Source organism: Prionailurus bengalensis, chromosome C1, assembly GCF_016509475.1.
Source record: "Prionailurus bengalensis isolate Pbe53 chromosome C1, Fcat_Pben_1.1_paternal_pri, whole genome shotgun sequence".
In the NCBI taxonomy this organism is placed as follows: domain Eukaryota; kingdom Metazoa; phylum Chordata; class Mammalia; order Carnivora; family Felidae; genus Prionailurus; species Prionailurus bengalensis.
In genome coordinates, this window is record NC_057345.1 from 406,480 (window position 1) to 426,421 (window position 19,942).

Here is a 19,942-nt window from a genome sequence, read left to right on the forward strand (position 1 = left end):
GCCGCGCCGCCGCCCCGCCCCGCCTGTCACCGCCGGGGAATGTCGCCAAAGTCCGCCGCCCGCGCGCGCCGCCGGCTGTCACGGCTGGGGAGCGTCGCCAATGTTCGCCGCCCGCGCTCGCCTCCCGCTGTCACTGCCGGGGAGCGTCGCCAAACTCCCCTCCCTGCGGCCACGGCCACGCCTGGCTCCGGCCCGGACGCCCCGTCGTCCTGCCGCCCCGTTCCCAGGCCACCGCGGGCTGGGAAGAGGGTCGGGCCCAGCGACAGTCGCCGGTCCGCGAGGGGCGGGGAGGGCGCGGGACTGCCCGCTCCAGCGAGGCGGCCGTTACGCAAGACGGGGCGTTTGCGAAAACCGCTTGCGCGGATCGTGGGCACGGACGCACTCCAGGACGGTGGGAAGTGGGTGAGCGGGCGAGAGGACGGATGAAGGAGCGCCCGTCCGCGGGAGCCCCTCCCTGGTGCCACTGTCCGAATCCGATCCACGCGCTCCTCAGCCCGCTGGCAGTTTGCACCCGCTCCCTAAGTCCGGCCCCTCCCCTGCTCTGGCCTTCGGCGGCCTTGGGGCGAGCGAGTGCCTTGCAGGGAGGAAAGCTAAGGCGCAGGCGCAGCCGGGGGGCGTGGCCAGGCTGCTTCCGTGCGCGCGCGCAGGGCACACACGCGGATCTGCTCAGCCTGGCCCTTCTCGACCCGTCCTGGCTCTGCCGACTCCAGCCATGGGCCCTGCCGCAGGCTCGGTGAGGGCGCGCTACCTCGTGTACTTCCAGTACTTGGGCACGGAGTTCAAGTACGTCTTCAGGACCTCCCATCCATGCCCGCGGCCCCCAAGTGTATCCCGGCATCCTAGGTGAAGCCGGGGAGGTGGCGGGGGAGCTAATTTAGGACTCGACGCCCGGGAAGGGAACGAGCTTGTGCGGGGCGGGCCTCCGTCAGCTAACCTGAGCCCGCCTCTGCCCGCAGCGGGGTCGCGGCCATCAGGGGCTCCCAGCGCGCCATCGGGGTCCAGAACTACCTGGAGGTGAGCTCCGCCGGCCACCCCCTCAGAATGGAAAGAGGGAGACCCGGGGAATGGGCAGATGGGAGCCCCCGGGTCTCTGGGCTCCGGCCTTCGCCCTGCGCTGCCCACCCCGCCCCAGGCGGCTCTGTCCTCGCAGGAGGCTGCAAAGAGGCTGAATTCGGTGGTGCCGGTCAAGTTCACCATCTCCAGCCGCACGGATGCTGGAGTCCACGCGCTGAGCAACGCGGCTCACCTAGACGTCCAGCGCCGCTCAGGCCAGCCCCCCTTCTCCCCCGAGGTCCTGGCTGAAGCTCTCAATGCCCACCTGAGGCACCCGGCCATCCGGTGAGCACCTGTCTGCTGTCTCCAAACTGGTCCACTGTGGGTGGAGACCACGAGTCAGGAAGGACTTGGTGTCTGCACAGAACTTGGGAATGATGGAGATACCGAGGGGTCGCTTGGGTCCGTGGGTGCATAGGGGTCATTCTGGTATGCCTGATCGTGCTCCCACAGGGTACTGCAGGCCTTCCGAGTACCCATTGACTTCCATGCCCGCCATGCTGCCACATCCAGGACCTACCTGTACCGCCTGGCCACCGGCTGCCACCGGCCCGATCAGCTGTCTGTGTTTGAACGAAACCGATGCTGGGCACTACGGGCAGGGTGAGCGTGGATGTGAGGGAGCAGGAGAGGGTTGCCAGGCACACCTGGCTGGCTACTCCCTCCTGACCACTCACCTGTCTCCCTGCAGCTGCTTGGATGTAGAGGCCATGCAGGAGGCTGCCCAGCACCTTCTAGGGACACATGACTTCAGTGCCTTCCAGTCAGCTGGCAGTCCAGTCACGAGCTCAGTGCGCACACTGCGCCGAGCTTCTGTGTCCCCCGACCTAGGCAGCCCCTTTGTCCTCCCCCAGGAGAACAGGTAATGAAAGGCACCTTGCACACTGGCCAGAGGCTGGGGGAGCTGGATTTAGATTTAGCACCTTCCTTGGTAAGGGTGGTGCAGGACACAGCTGGAGTTGGGTGCCCATCAGCAACCTCACAGGGGAGATGCTAGTCAGCTAAGTGGCATGGCCCCAACAACCATGAACCTACAGCTGTGCCCTCCCCGCCCTGGGCTGGGGTCCTGCCACACTGGGAACAGAGAATGCTTTCTCCAAGGGCTCCCAGCCCTGTCCAGCCACGGCTCGTGGACTAGTAGATGGATCTTGGCAGCTGCTGAAAACACTTTGCTGGAAGAGAAGCACCAGGCCAGTGGTCCCAGCGCTACCTGGCAGGCGGTCGGTTCCACTGTTCCTGGGGCCTCTGGCCAGATGTCAGCTGTCGGCTTCCCAAACCTTCTCAGTCTGAGCCTGCACTGAAGGGAGGAGGAACTTCTGCATGACCAGCTGAAGAACCCCTACCCTGGGCCTTGGGTCTCTGGTAGAGGAGTTGGTCATGCTCACCTCCCTGCCCCAGAGCTGCCCTAGGACCCGTGCCTCAGCAGCACCTCCACCTGAGAGCCCTGTCCCCACTGCCTAGGCCTCTCAGAAGGCTCTGCAGCCCCTCCCGTTCACAAGGTCTCTCCCAGCAGCTTCACTTGAGGGCAGGGTGGCCAACGGAAGCCCCTAGGGTGGAAGAGAGAGTGGAAACCAGTCTCTCCTAGCTCACTCCCCCTGCCCCCCTCCTCTGGGGCCACAGTGCAGACTGGGGGTGGTCCTGGCCCAGGTGTCACAGGTGCCTCTATCTCTAGGTTGCAGTTCTGGAACCTGGAGTTTGAGAGCCAATCCTTTCTGTACAGACAGGTGGGTTTTGCCTGGGCCTCCAGGGATGGGGACGGACCCGAGAGCTGGGTCACCATGGCAGTCCTGGCCTCGTATTGCAGGTTCGGAGAATGACAGCTGTGCTGGTGGCCGTGGGGCTGGGAGCTCTGATGCCCGCTCAGGTGAAGGTGATTTTGGAAAGCCGGGACCCCCTCGGCAAACACCAGACACGTGTGGCCCCGGCCCACGGCTTATTCCTCAAGTCAGTGCAGTACGGGAGTCTCGGTAAGGGTAGACAGCCTGGAAAAGTCCCTGCATGCACCCCAATGACTGAGCCCCTCCCAAGGTGGGGTGCTTGATGGGAGGAGGGGTTCCTGGTAGCAGCACAGCTGCAGCTCTCCTCTGTCCTAACAGGTGGGAATCCAGCCTGTGTTCAGCAGGAAAGCCAGGGCCCTGGAGGCAAGGAAGCCCCAACCAGGTTGGACAAAAAGTCTCCAGCTGCTCCCAAAAGCAGGCAGCCTGGAGTGAGGGGTCTCCTTCCCCTGGGCCCTTAGACCCAAGCCATACTCCTGACCCGGCCCCTGTGATCAAGTTCCCAGTAGGGAGGGAGGCTGAGGGGGCTCGCCTTAGGGAGCGGGGAGGGCCTTGACAGGCAGAGGCTCTGCAGCCCAGAGGAAGCTGTGGCCTGGACAGGCCCAGCCCCTGTAGAAAACCTCCTGTGCCCTGCAGGATTCACCACATGGGAGGCACAGATAATCCCCAGATGCCCAGCTGAGATCAGGGCAGCTGTGACATACTAGGCCCTGCCACTGGACCCTGCCCAGCTCTGCATGCCATGGAGCAGCAGGGACCAGCACTTGGCCATCCGGAGCCACAGCAGGCTTCCTGCCTCCCACTGGCCCGTACCTTCCAGAAGTCCCCACCTTCCTGGGTACCCCGGTCTGCCCCAGGTGGGCTGCTCTGGGTAGACTGCAGGAAAAAGGTCTGGGCATCAAGAAGGGAACACCCATGTGGTCTTTGGTTCTCTTTTTACTGGACAAAATACCTCAGGAGCAACCACCCATCTCTTGGGGGCTCAGGAATAGAAATAAAGGGTGATGAAGTCCCCAGGCCTATTTCTTTCCTCAGCGAGAACTGGCCAATCACGTAGGCACATAACGCTGGTTGTGTCCTCAGAGACAAGTGCTGTGACCAGCCGTGGGCTCCACATCCAGGGACACGGGGAAGACCTGAGGCACAGACATGGCTCTAGAGGGAAGCCTAGGGCCCTCTGGCTGGTGATCAGCTGGCGGCCTGGGGTAGGCCCTTCTTGAGCAGTGACGTGAGGTGACTTCCCAGCTCTTCATCCTGTAGCCAGATGCAAGAGGGGGCAGTCATCTCACCTTCCCTGACCACCATACCTGGGCAGAGCAAGGTGATGGGGTAACCCCGCCTATCCTGACCTGCCGGGTACAGGGCCCTGGGGGCCACTCACCTGGTAGGTCCAGGAGACCAACAGCACCTTGGTGCCTGGGTCCTCGGAGTGGGCCGCGGCTTGGATAAGGATGGACTCCACGGTCACGGACCCGTCGGGAAGGTGCTGCACGCAGTGCTCCTTGAGGACGCTGTGGGGAAACACCGTGAGACCTGCCTCGTACCCCTCTTCTTACCCGCCCCAGGGCCGGGAAGGGTTGGGTACCCACCTCTTCAGGTGGCTGTAGACGCGCATGGCTGTCTCCTGCTCCTTGCGAGGGTCGTGCAGATGGACACGGCAGGTGAAGCGCAGCTGGTGTTCGGCGAGACCCAGCTCCTTGAGGGCCTGCTCTGAGGACACTAGCCGGAAGTTCTGCGGGACAGGGGCAGGTCAGGGGGCATGGAGCGCCCCGCCCCCGCCGTGCCCCCACCCACGCGCACTCACGCTGTCTTTCATGATCAGAGTGCCATGCAGGAGCCGGGGCTTTTTGGCATCAGGGAGAAGCCCTGTGGAGAAAGGGGCGAGGACTGGAGCTGCCATCGGGTCCACCCGCTGAGCCGCTCCCCTGCCCTGCCCTGCCCTGCCCTGCCCTGCGTACCCTGTGCCATCTCCCGCTTCAGCAGCCCCAGCGAGATGCCTACAGGGATGCTGGGGCTTGTGGGCAGTGTCACCGTCTCACCATTGGCTGGCATGTAGCAGCTGACCCCTGGGCCGGAGGGGGAGGGGCAGAAAGCCCGTCAGGATCAGCTGGCTCTGCCCATGCTGACCCCACGGGCAGCGCGCGCCCCCCATTCCTCCCACATCCCGTGGCAGCCCACACCCCCCTGTGCCCCCCCAAGCCCTTCCCACACACCCCCCCCCCCACATCCCGTGGCAGCCCGCGCCCCCCCACCCCCCACCCCCAACCTACGGAACTCCTGCTCAATCTTCTGCTTCAGGAACTCCATCTTCTTGGCCTCCCCATGCACCAGCAGCACGCTCTCGGGCTCCGCCTGGCCCACCAGCTGCATGATACCCTTGGCGTCGGCATGGGCACTGAAGGACATGTACTCCACCTGCATCTTGACCTCCAGCTGCAGAATCACAGTGCGCACAGGCCCTTACCACAAGCAAAGGCTCAGAGGGCGCCCAAGCGAGCCAAGGTGGGGCCCGTGGAGCTATCAGGAAGTGGGGACTCACCACCTGCCGCCCCTCCATCTCCAGCTTGCGCTGCCCACTGAGGATCTTATGGCCCACGGTTCCCTGCACGCAGTAGCCAGGCATGATGACCTGTGGGGCAGTGAGGCGTAGAGCCGGCGGCCACCCTGCAGATGACACCCCCCCCCCCCATTCCTGCCTCGGGCTTCCTCTCTGTCTCTCCACCCCACCGCTGCTGCCTGTCTAAACCTGAACCTTTGATGGCCCCTTCCCCTTGCCAGCAGTTCCCCATCTCAGGCCCGAGTAGCACGTCAGCTAGGGAAGCCAGAAGGCTTTACTGCCCGATGCAGAGAGGCCGACACACAGCAAGGGTGGGAGCTGCCTGCATCAGACACAGGGCCCTGGGATACTGAGCCCCGTCCTGACAACAGCAGTGCCCCCAAGCCGGGTGGAGCCCCTGCTCCCCCACCTCTGCCCAACCTCATAGGCCCTCCTGGGAGCTACACCTGGAGCCCAGATCCCTCACCATGTTCTTCTCATTCCCTGCCCACTTCCGGAAGATCTGCAGGGACTGGCCGGCATGCAGCATGCCTGGTGTGGCAAAAACAACCTGCAGGGCAGGCAGGGGACAGGGCACAGTCAGGGCAGTGGACACCCACCTGCCAAAGAACCAGCACTGGCCACAAGTCCAGCCCCTCCTCTGCCCTCAGAGTCTTTTGACCCTGCACCCACCACCGGCCCCATCTTCTGACCACCCCCCCATCTTTCCCTCAGCACAGTGCACCCCACTCCCTGAGGGAGACCTGCAGGCAGGGACCACTCCCACGTCCCAGACACGGAGAAGGTGCACACGTGTAGACAGCCAACGCTGGCTGCCTCGGCCCAACTTGGCTACCATGGGCACAGGACAGCCATCCCCACCCCCTCCTGGCCAGGGCCTCACCATCGGACCCGGGTTGTCAGCAAATGCTCGGTCGAAAGCCTTGATGTGCTTAAACTCAAACATGTTCCTCTGGACAAAGGTCTTCCGGATCTTCTGGTTGGTCCAGGTTATGAAGAGCTTGTAGTAGTGGTTGGCCTTCTCCGTGAGGCCCGTGGAAAAGTAGATGGGGGCCTTCAGGTTCATGCGCTCCCTGCGGACCGCGCCAGGGCCACGGTGGAGGAGCTGCCGGGGCAGGGCCAGCCCGCGTCCCCAGGATGCAGCCCAGGCTGCATCCGTGAAGGAATCACCCCCTGCCTGCTCCCTCCTATACATCCAGGTCCCACAGAGGGGACGTAGGCACGTGACTGGGGGGCCCGGTACAGGCAGGCGCCCCAACAGACGTCAGGTACCCTGACTATACTCTGCCTAGAGCTGGACACGGACATGCCGCTGGCACCCACTCAAGCCAGGGCTCCCAGAAACCGACTGGCTACCACCTACCAGAAGGTCTCCAGCAGGATGCAGAGCTCCTGAGCGCGGCCCAGCGCAAACACAGGGATCAGCACCTGCAGGGGAAGGGCAAGGCTGGCTCAGGCAGGAACCCCTGGCCATGCTGCCCACCCAAGTTAAAGCCACCTCTGATCACAGTGGGCAGGCAGTGGTTCCCTGTGGCTGCCTTCTCAGGAAGCGGCTACTATAAACACTGGCCCTGCTGGCAGCTCTGATGGCCAGGGCCTGCGTCCACTGAGGGGGAAGGCCAGGTATCCCCGAGAGTCAGAGGCCCTTTGCAGGCCACAGGTAAGGCCCCCACGCTCTGCCCTCAAGTCCTGCTCCCAGCCACAATACATCCCAAACTGACTGCGGTGGATGCTCTGGCCAGCCCTGGGCTGGGATCTGAGATAAGGGATGAATAAGAACCCCCGTGGTCTTCAGGGAAGTTTTTCTTCCTAATGCTGAGAACACATGGCACCCGTCCCCTGACATGCCGGAGGTGGCGAAGGACCGTGTAGCACGGTCGGGGTGGGCACAAGGCCCAGAGCCCCGTCTGCACCAGCTACCTTCCCGCCACGCTCCACAGCCTCGTGGACCTTCTTCAGGAAGTCTCGCTCCCGGCAGCGCTTGGAGTCCCGGATGGTCGTGGCATATGTAGACTCTGTGATGAGCAGGTTGGGGCGGCATTTGTCAATCCAGGCAGCTCTATGACAGAGGTGGGCGTGGGCCAAGGTAGACAATCCACATGGCTGCAAGGCTAGGCTTCAAGGCTTAGGAGCAACAAAACGGACCCCAGCCATAGCCTCCCTTGGCCCTCTGACAAGCAGAAGGAAGAGACTCTGCCACGCACAGAGGACACATGGTGGACGCTGAAGGCACCCAGCACACCCCTGTGCATCACTGCACTCCTAGGGGGTCCACACAGGAAGAAACAAACACATAGCCTACTCACCCCAAATGCCGGTCCGGGGTCATATTATAATCACCCTGGCAAAGAATGTGGCAATAAGGCAGGTGCCTCCTCTCCCCGGCCAGGCAGTCCCTCCTGTGCCCCAGGTGCTTCCACTGACCGTGTAGACCACAGACTCTGAGCCCACTTTAATCTGGAACATGGCTGCCCCCAGCACGTGGCCTGCATAGTAGGCCTTGATTTCGAGCTCATCATCCACCTACAGAGAAGAGGCCTCAACTCAGGTCTGCAGGCTATGCTGGGTTGAAGACGATGGCAAAGGGGCCAGGGAGGTGGACACTGGGGAGGCAGAGGGCAGAAGGGAACATGGTTCTCATCACGTTTCATCATGTTTCATCATTTCCTGTTTCTCACACACAACGTCCAGTTCTCAACCAAGAGCAACCAGACATAAGAGACGAGACACCACCACAGAAAGCAAAACAACAGTCTAGAGAAGCAGACTCAGAGCTCCTAGAGTTTTCAGACATGGACTTTAAGAGGGCTGTGACTAATACATTCAGAGACATAAAAAGGACCCAGGATGTTGACCAAAAAACTAGAAATCTTTTTTTTTTTAATGTTTATTTTTGAAGGGAGAACAAGCAGGGGAGGGGCAAAGAGAGAGGGGGACAGAGGATCTGAAGCAGGCTCCATGCTTCAGCAGAGAGCCCAACAAGGGGCTTGAACCCACAGACCATGAGATCATGACCTGAGCTGAAGTCAGATGCTCAAACAACTGAGCCACCCAGGCACCCCTAGAAATCATTTTAAAAAGCAGAAATCTAAACCAAAAATCATAATAACTCAAAGAATTCAATGTATGAATTTAACAGCACATTGCATATAATCAGAGTACTAATGCGCTAAAATATACAGAAAAGACTATCTAGCACGAAGCACAGAAAGACAAAAGCGTCAGGGAAGGTCTGAAGTGAGAGGCCTAACATTCTGCCATCTGGAGCCCTGGGCTGGAGAAGAGCAACAGGCAGGAGTAACACTGGAAGAACCTGATGAAAGACATCAGGTCACAGATCCAAGAGGCTTCACACCTGGGCAGATTCAATGAGAACAGAACAACATTCAGGCCCATCGTAGCATCCAAAAATCCACCCCCCAAAATCCAAAGAGAAGAACACAACCCTACAAGCAGTCTAAGATTAAAGATGCTCTTCCAAACAGTGAATAGAAAGACACATCCAAAGTACCAAGAAAAAAATGACAGCCAAACCAGAATTCCACACGTAATGAAAAAAGTCCTTCAGGAATGAGGGTGAAGCAGACCCATCTGCAAACAAATAAAAGAGATTCGTGGGGGCGCCTGGGGCCTCAGTTAGTTGAGCATCCAACTCTTGATTTCGGCTCAGGTCATGATCCCAGGTCGTGGGACTGAGCCCCATATTGGGCTCTGCACTGAGCATGAAGCCGGAAAAAATAGGGGTTGAAACCAGACAGCCAAATTCTGCCATCAGGAAGTGTATCAGGGTCCAGCTGATCAAGAACGACAAAAGAAATCTCAGCCTTTGTACCCAATGATGGCTGTTTGAATTTTATTGAGGAAAATTATGAAGTTCTGGTTGCTGGATTTGGTCACAAAGGTCATGCTGTCGGTGACACTCCTGGAGTTCGCTTGAAGGTTTTGTCAAAGTAGCCAATGTCTCTCCTTTGGCCTTATACAAAGGCAAAATGGAAAGACCAAGATCCTCAATTTGATGGTGAACACATGACAGTAGGAAATTTTCATACACAAACAAAAACAAAAACAAATTACATGCCACTTAAAAGAGCTACATTTAAAACATGATGCAGGGGCGCCTGCATGGCGCAGTCGGTTAAGTGTCTGACCCTTGATTTCAGCTCAGGTCACGATCTCACAGTTCATGACATTGGGCTCTATGCTGCCAGCACACAGCCTGCTTGGGATTCTCTCTCTCTCTCTCTGCCCCTCCCCCCACACACATGCGCGCTTTCTCTTTCTCAAAATAAATAAACTTAAAAAATAAAAACAAATTAAAAAAACATCTGAAATGTGTTGTAGTAAAGTTGAAAATAAAGCAATGGAAAAAGCCATGCCATGCAAACAGTAACCAAAGGTGGGAAAGGCAGGGATGGTGTGATGTTACCAGAAACACAGACTTTAAGGTAAGAAGCGTTATTAAAGATAAATACACGTACTTGTATTGACGAGAGGTTCAACCAGAAGGATAAAACAACCCAAAATATATAGGCATCCAATAACAAGCGAAACCCACTGACTCTAAGGAGAAACAGACAAATCTACAATCCTTGTGCTAAGTTTTACCCAATTTGATTGCATTTGCCTGCTTAAAACCTTAACCTTCCTCCGTGACCCACATATGACACTTACCGAGACAAAGCCCAAGCTCCACAGCTAGTACTGGGTGCCCTCCAGGGCTTGCCCGTCTCACTGTCTGGTCTCCACCTTCTTACATGTGTTCAGACGCACGGCTGGGTGAGCAGCAGAAGCTCTGTGCACTTGATGGGCACTCTAGCGCCCCCCTCCCACCCTGAATCTGGGCTGGGTCCCTACATGCTTGCCCGCTGCTGCCTCCTAGTGGCCCCGCAGTATCAGACAGAGAGTGGGATGGGGTCTGTTAGGACCCTGACCTGGACCGTCTGGTGGAGGTGGACAGCTACCACCTTTTTCATACAGTCTTTGATCATCTGGGAGGTAAAGAAGTTGGCCTCTCCCTTCTTGTCCACAGCAATCTTGCGGTAGTCCTCCAGCAGGATGGGGCAGATGGCCTGGGTGGGGTGGGTCATGTAGATGGGCCCGTCGTAGCCCACCATCTCGCTGAAGTAGGGGAGTGCCCCACAGTGGTCCAGGTGGAAGTGGCTGAGGGTGCAACATAGATCAGCCCAGGGCCACTGCTCCCCGAGCAAGCCCGCCCCCACAGCCCCTCCACACCAGGGCCCCACCGTGTGTCAGATGTCATCCTAAGTACTGCAGAGTGAGGAGGCAGCAAAACAGATGAAAACTGCTACCTTCCTGGAACCTACAATCTAAGTGTCTGGTAAAGCAGTGAGCATTAAAGAGGTAATGCTTGCATCAGAGGTGTACGTTTTCTACGGTCAAATAGAAAGTAGCTGAGAAGGGGACAGGGCATCAGGAGAGCTGCCCTCTCCGGCACATGGATGGAAAGACCCCAGGGCATGTGAGCCAGGCGAGGAAGGCACTGGGGCAGAGGGAACAGAGTGCTGTGGGTCCACAAACGGAGCAAACCGCTGCATCAAGCCCATGTCCAAGAAGGGACTGAGTCCACAGGAGCCTCACAGCAGCTGAGGACGAGGCCGCCTTGGGCCACCAGGTCCCTGGCTTGCAAGGTGCGGGGAGAAGACCAGCAGGAGGCTGCTCTGGTCATCTGGCCACATGGCAAAGTTGAAGGTCAGGAAAAGGGCTGGACCCACAAACGGTGGGCTGTCTGGGTGGAGTGTGAGGAAGAGGAGGAAAGCAGGAGCTCCATTCAGCCAGGCTGGGGAGTTCAACCGTCACCAGAGAAGAGCCAGACCATGAGACTAGAGGTGAGGGGCAGGGTGGATGAGGATGTATGGGGAAGTCTGAGGACTGAGGACAAGCAGGGAGGGTGTAGTCACCGCTGCCAAATGCTGTTGAGAGGCTGAGTGAGGAAGTCTGAGAAGCAGCCCCGGGGTTCAAGGTGAAATGTGCCATCTTTGCACTGGGGGCAGTGGCCTCCCTGCCACGGGCCTATTGCCCTAACACAACCTCATCTTCTTGGGGCACCTGGGGCTCTCATCCATGACACTCAGGGGCAGAGCCAATAGGCACCCACAGCACAGAGCGCCCCTTGCCTCCACAGGGCTGATCAAAGCCTGTCAAGGGGCAACCATGAACACCTATAAGCTCACGCAGACACAGCCTCCAGGACCACTGTTCAGAGGTGGAGAGGGCCAGCCCTGGGGGTGAGTCACATAGGCAACCTGGAACAGAACCTGGGCCCGCAACACCCCACAGCCTGCAGCCTCCACGGGCCCCGGGGGCTCTCCTGGGCCCAATAGGGCCCCCGAAGTGGGGTTAGATGTGAGCCGACATCACACTATGACCAGCAGCCAGTGGGCACTCACCTGATGATCACACAGTCCAGGAAGTCGGTCAGCCGGCCATTGCGGGTGATGTAGGAGAAATCAGGGAAGCGCCTCTGAGAAGCCAAGAAAAAGGGTCAGAACGCAGCTGCCCTGGGTCTGCAGGTGATGGAAGTGGCGGGCAGCCAGCTCTCCAGGGAGCGACTCCCAGGAGTGGGGAATAAAGGCACAGGCTGAGCCTGGGCACTAATACCCCCACCCTGGCAGGCCACACCAGGACCATCGACTGTTCACAGCCTCTGAAAACCCAGGGAGGGGTCAAACCACCAGAACCAGTAACCAAGCCAGAAGCCCTGCCTGGGAAGCACTGAGCTGCCCCACATGACCCTGCAGGAGCCCGCGAGCCCCTGCTCTGGTACAGATCAACGCTTCCACGCAGGGTACCCCACCTGTCAAGTGGTGGGGCCCGGGGCTGCCAGGGAAGGCAGTGACCCCAGACCCACCTGCCTCCTACCACTGCCCACTTGCCCAAACTGTCCCTACTCTATGGGTCAGAGCCTGAGGCTCTAAAGCCTGGGATCCTACTGAGAACAGCAACAAGGAACAGGTAGCGTGAGGTCCCTCCGGGGACCTCCACCTTCCCTCAGGACTCACGTCGTCATTGAAGCCCATGTGCATTCCGCAGTCCAGCATGACATTCTTGCCCCCGATGGAGACCAGGATGCAGCTTCGGCCCACATCCTGGCCAGCTCCTGAACGGGAAGGTGGGATGAGGTGCCGCCACCCCCTTCCCACTTCCCCCATGTCCGTTTCCCTGCTGCTGCAAGTGATGGCCCCAGCCGCCTGCCTCAGGCCTCCAGTGGGTGCTCTGGGTCCCCGGCCCTGCAGAACCCTCAGTGGGTTGGGGAAACTAGATCCCCCACGGCTGCTGTGTGGACAAAGGGTGAGGCAAGAAGCACTGTCACCTCCACACACAGGCCAGGGAGATGTGCAGGGAAGGGACAAAGGGCCAAGCGAGTTCCAGCCCATGTGCCCTCCCCTACTGCACCTCCGAGCCTCAGGCCCTGCCACTACCACCTAGGTCAGACAGAAAACGCCCCTCACCTCTCGAGGGAGCAGCCTACCTGCGCCGGCTGACCTCAACCGTCAAAGGCCAGGGGATGTGCAACAGGTGCTGGACCGTGGTCCTGGCACTTAATAGGGGCAAGCTGATGCTCCACGAGGCCTCGCCACCCCTCGTGAAACCTCAACTGGGGTGACATCTGAGCTGTGGGGACCCTCCCCCAGGGCCTACTCCCAGAAGGCATCAAGCGCCTCCAGGTGGTGCCACTGCAGAGGGACACTGTGCAGTAGCTTTAGCCCAGCCATGGGGAGACAGGGCCCCAGCTGTCCAGCAATGACCAGCTACAGTGGCCTCAGTGCAGATGCCCCATCACTGCACCCCCTCAAGACATCCCCAGTCCAGACTTAACCTGAGTCCTATCCATGTTCTTGACTTCCGAGTCCTACCAGCTGCTCCAGCCCCAGCAGGACACATCCCAGCAATCTCTTCTGGCCATGTGTCATCTCCTCTGGGGTCTGGAGGCCCAGGAAGAAAGGGACATACCCTTGCATGATGTCACCAAATGACCTGCTTTCTATCCTGATCCTACAAGCCTCCCTCTACCAGCCACGCGAACCTTCCATTAACACCACACACACTAGGGTGACCAGGCCATGGCTCAGAGCAGGACCCTGGCTGGTCCTTGAGAAGCTTCAGTCACCCGTGACAATAGGAGGCGATCCTAGCCAAGAGCTCAGCCACAGGCCTTGTCCTGAAGGTCTCTCAAAGGCCTGATCCTGACCCATCAGGACGATGGCAGTGTCCCAGCTGTCTGCCCACTGCTACATCTTCAGCCCTAAAGCTGTGCCCAGAGGCCCTCCAAACATTTGTGACAGGGGAAAGGGGAGGGCTGCCTCTCTTTACAGAGGACGTGAAATCACAGAAGTCATAGGATCGGTTCACAGGCACATGGCTCCTAAGCACAGGACCAGGGACGGTTTCTGGACTCCAGAGCTCAGCTCTGAGACACTGGCCACCTGCTCCCACCAGGACCCACAACAATCCCGGGGAGCAAGGATTGAGGCCTGAACTGGGCAGGAAGATGGGGAACAGTCGACGGCACACAAAAAGAGGCAGGACTCCGGAGAAAATAAAAGAGACGCCATGTCCGCAGAAGCTTATGTTCTAGGGCAAGCAGACGATAACCACATAGATAAGACACACTGAGTGCGTCATGGAGAAGATTAAGGCAGAGAAGGGAACCCAAAAACTTCCAGAACCATACCAGGTAAGTCCTCCACAAAATGACTTCTGAGTAGTGTGCAGAGGGACAGCCAGGATGGGAGGGGCAGCTGTGCAAAGGCTGTGGGGTAGGACAGCCTTTGGGGCTCTCCGTATCTGACCAGAGAGCCCATGAGGTACAAACCGGCAAAGGAAAACAAGAGAAACAGCTCTGCTTTGACGGTGCTACGGCCTTGGGAGCACATCCAGGTGCAGATCTGGGGTAAGAAAAGCAGTAGAAAGAACTGTCCACGGAGAACAGGGGACAAATCGTGAAGGGGCAGGCTGGAAGGAGGGTCCCGCAGAGGCCCCTGGAAGGGAGCCAAAGGCAGGGAAGAGTGTGGGTCACAGCAGCCAGAGGGGACCCTGCGCCAACAGCTGCCAGAGTCTGTAGGAGTGACCTGTATGGCAGCAAAGAGATGTGTACTCTGACCTGGCAGGCGAGGGGCAGGGGCCTTCATTGTGACTGTCAACAGCTCAGGGTCCACACAAAGGACTGGGTGGGCTGTTTTGAGGAAGAGCTCCACCATGAGAAAGGATACGCAGCTGCGTGGAACATCTGTGCAGGAAAACGCTCCCCACACACAACCCAGTGTAGGAGGCAGGTTCTGGAACAGCAGAGCAGGAGTGCTGGAAGGATGCCCAGAGACACCTAGAGGGTTGGCCACCAAAATGATAACCCAGTTGTTTCTGGGACTCTGGATTCCCAGTGATCTTTCATCCTTCACAGTGTTCTGCACTGTCTGGGCTTTTAAAAGTGTCCGTTTATATCTTTTACAAAATTCAAAGCTTTTTTTTTCTTTTCTTTTTAGCGTCGCAGGGATCATGTAAGACAAGGGCTGAACTGAGAGTGAATGGCTGTATTGGGTAAACGGGAAGCTGCAGGTAACGGGTGCGAGACGATGGAGGAGGCGGAAGGAAGCAGAGGCAGGGAGGAAAGGCGACCTAAAGCATCAGTCCATGTGGACAAAAGCTGGCGCAGCGATGGTGGAGACCCTGTGCCTCTACGGTGACGGCGTCCGGAGGGCAGGCCCCAGGAGAAGGTGCAGAGACAGTCTGCTCAGGCCTGCTTTTCACCGTGAAGAAAGCTGGGGACGCAGCGGGCCGGGACCCGACCCCAAAAGCGTCCCTCCGGTGCTCCTCCGAGCTTCTCCACACAGGGTCTGAGCCGGGAGCGGGAGCCGGCCCGAGGCCTCCGAGGACGACAGCTGTGGCCTCTGGGAACCTGGCCGGCCCTCGGCGCCCCCGCGGCTCGTCCCCACACCACCGCCCGGCCCCGCGACCGGGAGGCCGGCCGAGCGCGCCTCACTCACCCAGGGGAGTGACCCTGATCTCGGGCATGCTGTCGGGCGGGCTCCCAGGCCCCGTCGCCTCTGCGCTCACCGAGCCAGCGGGACCACTTCGACGACGAAATCCCGGACCCAGGACCTCCGCCGCGCGCCACAACCCACGACACCGCACCGCGCAGGCGCGATCCCAACGGCGCCAGCTTCCGGTGCGCCCGCCGGAAACGCCGGCCCACGCGTTGAGCCTCGGGATTGGGCAAGCGGCAACCAATCCCGGACGGCAGGGCGGTGGTCGGGGGCGGGGCGGCGGGTCCCGGGGCGCGGCGGCGGCGGCGCAGGTGAACGACGGCGGCGCAGGTGTGCGGAGGGCGGCGGGCTCGGGCCTGAGGCAGGGGAGCAGATACCAACCGAACTGGACAGGTGGGCCTGGACATCGCCAAGGGGCTAGACGCGGGAGGGGGCGGCCGAACACTCGGCTTCCACGCCTCCCTGGACGCTGGGCTCTTGCTCAATCCTTGGGCCTCAGCTGGAGCTGGACCCGCCTAGGACTGGGGCCCCACTCTGCCCGAGCCCCGGGTCCGAGCCCGGCGCCACCTGGAGCTCCCTTCTCGAACGAGACTTAGAAAGCTTCCTGGACAGGGCCTCGCTCCTGCCGGCTGGGCCTGGGGTGCCAGGGTGAGTGCCCCCTTCTCCTGTGGGGACCTTCAGCCTGCTGTCAGCCGTGGAGCTGGGGTGCTCAGGCAGCTCTCCTGCCGAGACTTGATCTTGGGGCAGTGAGCTGACCCTGGGGAAGCCTTGGCCGTGCCCTGCATCACCTCCTCAGAGCTGGCAGGCTGCCTGCCCCGGCTGCACAGCCAATGTCCTTCCTGTTTCCAAGCTCTGAAGGGTTCCCAGCAGATCCTCTTGGCTGCTGGCTCAGGTTCTGGACAGGAAGGCCAGGCCCACAGGATGTCTGGTGGCCAGGAACGTAGCCCTGAAGGCTTCATAGACCATCTGCTCAGTGGACAGAAGACAGGCCCTGAGAGAGGGGAGGGGCGTGCCGGAAGTCTCCAGAGCACCATTTTCCTGAGGCCAGGCACAGCTGTCCCCCACACCTGAAGACAGGGTGAGCTCATCTCTGGGGGCTCCGCCCAATGCCAAGCACATGGCCCAACCCATGGGGCCTCCAGGGCCTCAGCAGCCGCGAGACCCCAACAGATGCTCTTGGCAGCCTGGGTGGCAGACAGGGCAGGGCGTGCTGGCCCATTTCCCCAGAAATGAAGGACCAAGTCTTAAGACATTGAGTTACCTGCCCCCAGAGTGGAAGATAGAACCTGCAAGGGCACCCAGGGCACCTAGCCCTGGCTAGGGTTCTTGCCACAGCTTGGGGCAGCCTCCCTCCCTCCCTCAAGGAGAAGCCCTGCAGGGCTTCCAGCACTAGGGACCGGGAACCCCCAGGCCCAGTGGGGTGAGGGCTCATCCTGGATGGTGAGGTGCAGCTGAGTCCCCAGGGACCGTCAAAGCCCAACTGCAGTGCTGACCCTGGGTGCCCAGGACAGCAGAGGCTGGGTTGTCCAGTGGCACCCACTCAGTGTGTGGGCACTTGAATGTTTATGGAGTGACTGCATTAACGTGAGCAGAATCTAGGGCGGAACTCTGGCCTGGGGCACTTCCGGAAGGTTCCCTGTGGCTGTCTTCAGAGTGTAGAAGGACCTTTGACCCAGCTGCCTTTCCGTGTGGGACCTGTACAGTTCCAGTAGGAAAAGATTGGTGTCAGTCTGTCCGGCAGTGCTGACTCTGTAGCCTCTGCTCTGGCTTTCAGGACGCAGCAGTGAGCAAGGAAGGACTCAGCCCACCTGGCCACCCTTCGTGGCCCTGCTCCTCACTCTACTGTCTCTTTTTCCATAGTACTCATCTTTTTTTGCGCACCGTGTTGGAATTTTCTGGTTTTGTTTCTGTCTGACAACCTCCCCAAGAATGTTGCCCTGATAGGCAGGGCTATGTGTCTCATGGGGCGTCCAAGTGCCTGGGAGAGCAGTTGGCTCTGGGCAGGGACTCAGCTGGTGTTTCTGCAGCTGGCAAAAACAGGTGCTCTGGTGAGAGACAAGCAAGAAATGAGCAGGAACACAGGCTGCAGGTGAGATCGGCACAGCGATGGTGCAAGCCAAGTGACACGACAGGGCCACGCTGACATCTGTGGGCACGTGTTCCGGGCCAAGGGCAGCTTCAGGTCACTGAGTTCAAGCTTGTGACCCGAGCAGAGTGAAGCAGGCTCCAGGGGAGAAGGGGCTGGCCGGGGGATGGATCCCACTCCGGGCCTTCTTGGGGGGGTGGGGGGGGCAGCGGGATCCCAGCTGTTGCTTTCTGCCCCTCCCCCCACCCTGAAGTAATGACTCAGGGAGCGAGCTGACTCACAGGGACACAACCCCCCCGCCAGCCTGGCTCCCTGTGTGTTTCAGTGTGTGTTGGAAAATGGGCGACCTGGAGTCGGACTTCAACCTGAAAGTTGTCTTAGTCAGTTTCAAGCAGTGTCTCAACGAGAAGGAGGAGGTGCTGCTGGATCACTACCTCGCTGGCTGGAGGGGGCTGGTCAGGTACATTCGGGGGCACTGCCCTGTGGGCCCCCACACAAAGGTGGGGCCTTTCTGGCCACACTTCCCGCGTGCTATGCTATGCACTGTGCACACCAGGCTCCTGCCTGCCCGGAACTGGTCAGCCGTTCTCGTTCGCCACCTGGCTGGCAGCACCGAACCTTACCACACCTGCTGGCACGCGGACATGTACCCCAGGAGGTGGGGGGAGGTCTCCCCTGCACCCTGGGCTGAGCTCCTGCTTCCCCTCGAGCAGGTTCCTGAACAGCCTGGGTGCCATCTTCTCCTTCATCTCTAAGGATGTCACCACAAAGCTACAGATCATGGAGCGTCTGTGCAGTGGCCCACAGCAGGAGCACTACAGCAGCCTGCAGTCCATGATGGCCTACGAGGTGGGCAACCGGCTGGTGGACCTCGAGCGTCGTTCCCAGCACCCCGACTCAGGCTGCCGGACGGTGCTCCGGCTGCACCGCGCCCTGCGCTGGCTACAGCTCTTCCTGGAAGGTCTGCGCACCAGCCCCGAGGACGCGCGTACTGCCGTGCTCTGCACCGACTCCTACAACGCCTCTCTGGCTGCCTACCACCCCTGGATCATCCGCCGGGCCGTCACCGTGGCCTTCTGTACGTTGCCCACACGCAAGGTCTTCCTGGAGGCCATGAACGTGGGGTCCCCAGAGCAGGCCGTGGAAATGCTGGGCGAGGCCCTGCCCTTCATTGAGCGTGTCTACGATGTCTCCCAGAAACTCTACACTGAGCATTCCCTGCTGAACCTGCCCTGAGGGCCAGCGGGTGAGGTGGGGCATGTTTCTCCTTTCCAGAGCTGGGCTGGGGCAGCCAGAACCCATCAGGCCCACCGTGGAGATTTGTGGGTGCCCCAGGAATGGGAAATACGCTTTCCCCTGCCAGCTGAGCTACGGGCCCAGCATAGCCCACTCGGGCTGAGCTTCTGGGCTGCAGCATGGGGGCTGTGACAGAGAAGGCAAGCCCTGGCCATCGCTCCTCCTTGTTGTCTTGCTCTGCCCAAGGGCACCTTGGCTTCACCCTCAACCAGGTTATACATGTGCAACCAGGCCTTGCCCGGATGGGTAAAGTGCCGAAGGCGGGGAGGGTAAGGGCAGTATCCGTGTTCGTGCGAAACCCTGAAAAGCTGCCCCCTGCCTGTGAGCCAAGTGTGTGAAATGGGGCGAAGTCACAGGTCCCCACAGTGCAGAGACTTCATCCTGCTTGCCAGCAAACTCACCCAGCAGGTGCTTCTCTGTCCCTGGCCCATCTCGGTGTCAGGCCCTGGGTGCAGTGCCTAGGTCCAGGTGCCCGGGCCCCTCCACACGGGGTTGGCTGTCCCCAGGACAGGGATGGAACCCCTGGGCAGCAGTGGACAGGCTCTCTCCCTGTCCCTCACCTCCTTGTTAGCCAGGGTCCCACATGTCCTCAGCAGCAACATGCAGGAGCCAAAGCCCTGAGCGGAGGCCTGCCCTGCCTCTAGTTCCGCGCACTTATCAGCTGCCCCCTACAGCCACCCTGTCATTCAGGTGCTCCCCCAGGCAGCTGCCTGTGAGTCTGCACAGCACAACTCCAAAGCTCTAGAGAGCCCATGACTCTGCTGGTCCAGTTCTGGCCTCTCCCTCCCCATCATCCAACAAGAGGCTGCATTCCATCCTCCCCATCCCTACAGAGCTCAGGAGACCCGGGATGATACGGCACACGGAGAGGGCCTGGACCCTTTTGCCCAGCTGACAGGCCAGCCGTCACCAGACACTTGGGGGCCTAGCGTCTCCTACTGGCTCTTCACTGTGAGCTCAGGGCCCTCAATGCCGAGGGGACCGTATCCACCATACGGAGATGTGCGTAAGTGTGAACTTGCAGAGACCCTGGGAAAATGTAATACGGGTGATGGATTTTCAAACGTCAATAAATTCCCCTTCTAGAGCAGGTGGTACGCTCCAGGATGGGGGCTATTTGCTGCGTCAGGCACTAGCTTACTGAAGGGGAGGCGTGACCCCGTGGGGGCTTAGG

General features: G+C 59.9%; 3 protein-coding genes across 9 annotated transcripts; 2 read left to right on the forward strand and 1 right to left on the reverse strand.

The window, feature by feature from the left end:
- The first annotated feature begins 212 nt into the window (after positions 1-212).
- PUSL1 (pseudouridine synthase like 1) lies at positions 213-3,840 on the forward strand. Its single transcript, XM_043573509.1, has 8 exons — positions 213-783; positions 957-1,014; positions 1,151-1,338; positions 1,507-1,656; positions 1,745-1,915; positions 2,726-2,777; positions 2,858-3,020; positions 3,150-3,840. The coding sequence occupies exons 1-8, from the start codon at positions 713-715 to the stop codon at positions 3,287-3,289; spliced, it is 993 nt and encodes a 330-aa protein (XP_043429444.1). The 5' UTR covers positions 213-712; the 3' UTR covers positions 3,290-3,840.
- INTS11 (integrator complex subunit 11) lies at positions 3,747-15,570 on the reverse strand. Of its 5 annotated transcripts, XM_043573504.1 has the most exons (18): positions 15,387-15,545; positions 14,078-14,291; positions 12,405-12,502; positions 11,793-11,866; positions 10,317-10,545; positions 7,810-7,908; positions 7,692-7,726; positions 7,306-7,444; positions 6,749-6,813; positions 6,269-6,458; positions 5,852-5,935; positions 5,368-5,457; positions 5,099-5,261; positions 4,787-4,894; positions 4,633-4,694; positions 4,418-4,560; positions 4,210-4,339; positions 3,747-4,082 (listed from the first exon to the last, which is right to left on the reverse strand). In XM_043573504.1, exons 2-18 carry the CDS (start codon positions 14,277-14,279, stop codon positions 4,017-4,019), a joined length of 1,977 nt encoding a protein of 658 aa, XP_043429439.1. In that variant the 5' UTR covers positions 14,280-14,291; positions 15,387-15,545; the 3' UTR covers positions 3,747-4,016. The 5 variants fall into 5 exon arrangements, with proteins under 5 accessions (XP_043429439.1, XP_043429441.1, XP_043429440.1 ...); XM_043573506.1 differs by lacking the exon at positions 14,078-14,291 and having other exon boundaries at positions 15,387-15,570; XM_043573505.1 differs by lacking the exon at positions 5,368-5,457 and having other exon boundaries at positions 15,387-15,547.
- A 77-nt stretch (positions 15,571-15,647) lies between these two features.
- On the forward strand, positions 15,648-19,858 carry LOC122479782 (ceramide-1-phosphate transfer protein). Of its 3 annotated transcripts, none has more exons than XM_043573518.1 (3): positions 15,648-15,779; positions 17,798-17,932; positions 18,186-19,858. In XM_043573518.1, the coding sequence occupies exons 2-3, from the start codon at positions 17,811-17,813 to the stop codon at positions 18,706-18,708; spliced, it is 645 nt and encodes a 214-aa protein (XP_043429453.1). In that variant the 5' UTR covers positions 15,648-15,779; positions 17,798-17,810; the 3' UTR covers positions 18,709-19,858. The 3 variants fall into 3 exon arrangements, with proteins under 3 accessions (XP_043429453.1, XP_043429452.1, XP_043429454.1); XM_043573517.1 differs by having other exon boundaries at positions 15,649-15,779; positions 17,776-17,932; XM_043573519.1 differs by lacking the exon at positions 15,648-15,779 and having other exon boundaries at positions 15,786-17,932; positions 18,186-18,718; positions 19,602-19,858.
- Positions 19,859-19,942: the final 84 nt, after the last annotated feature.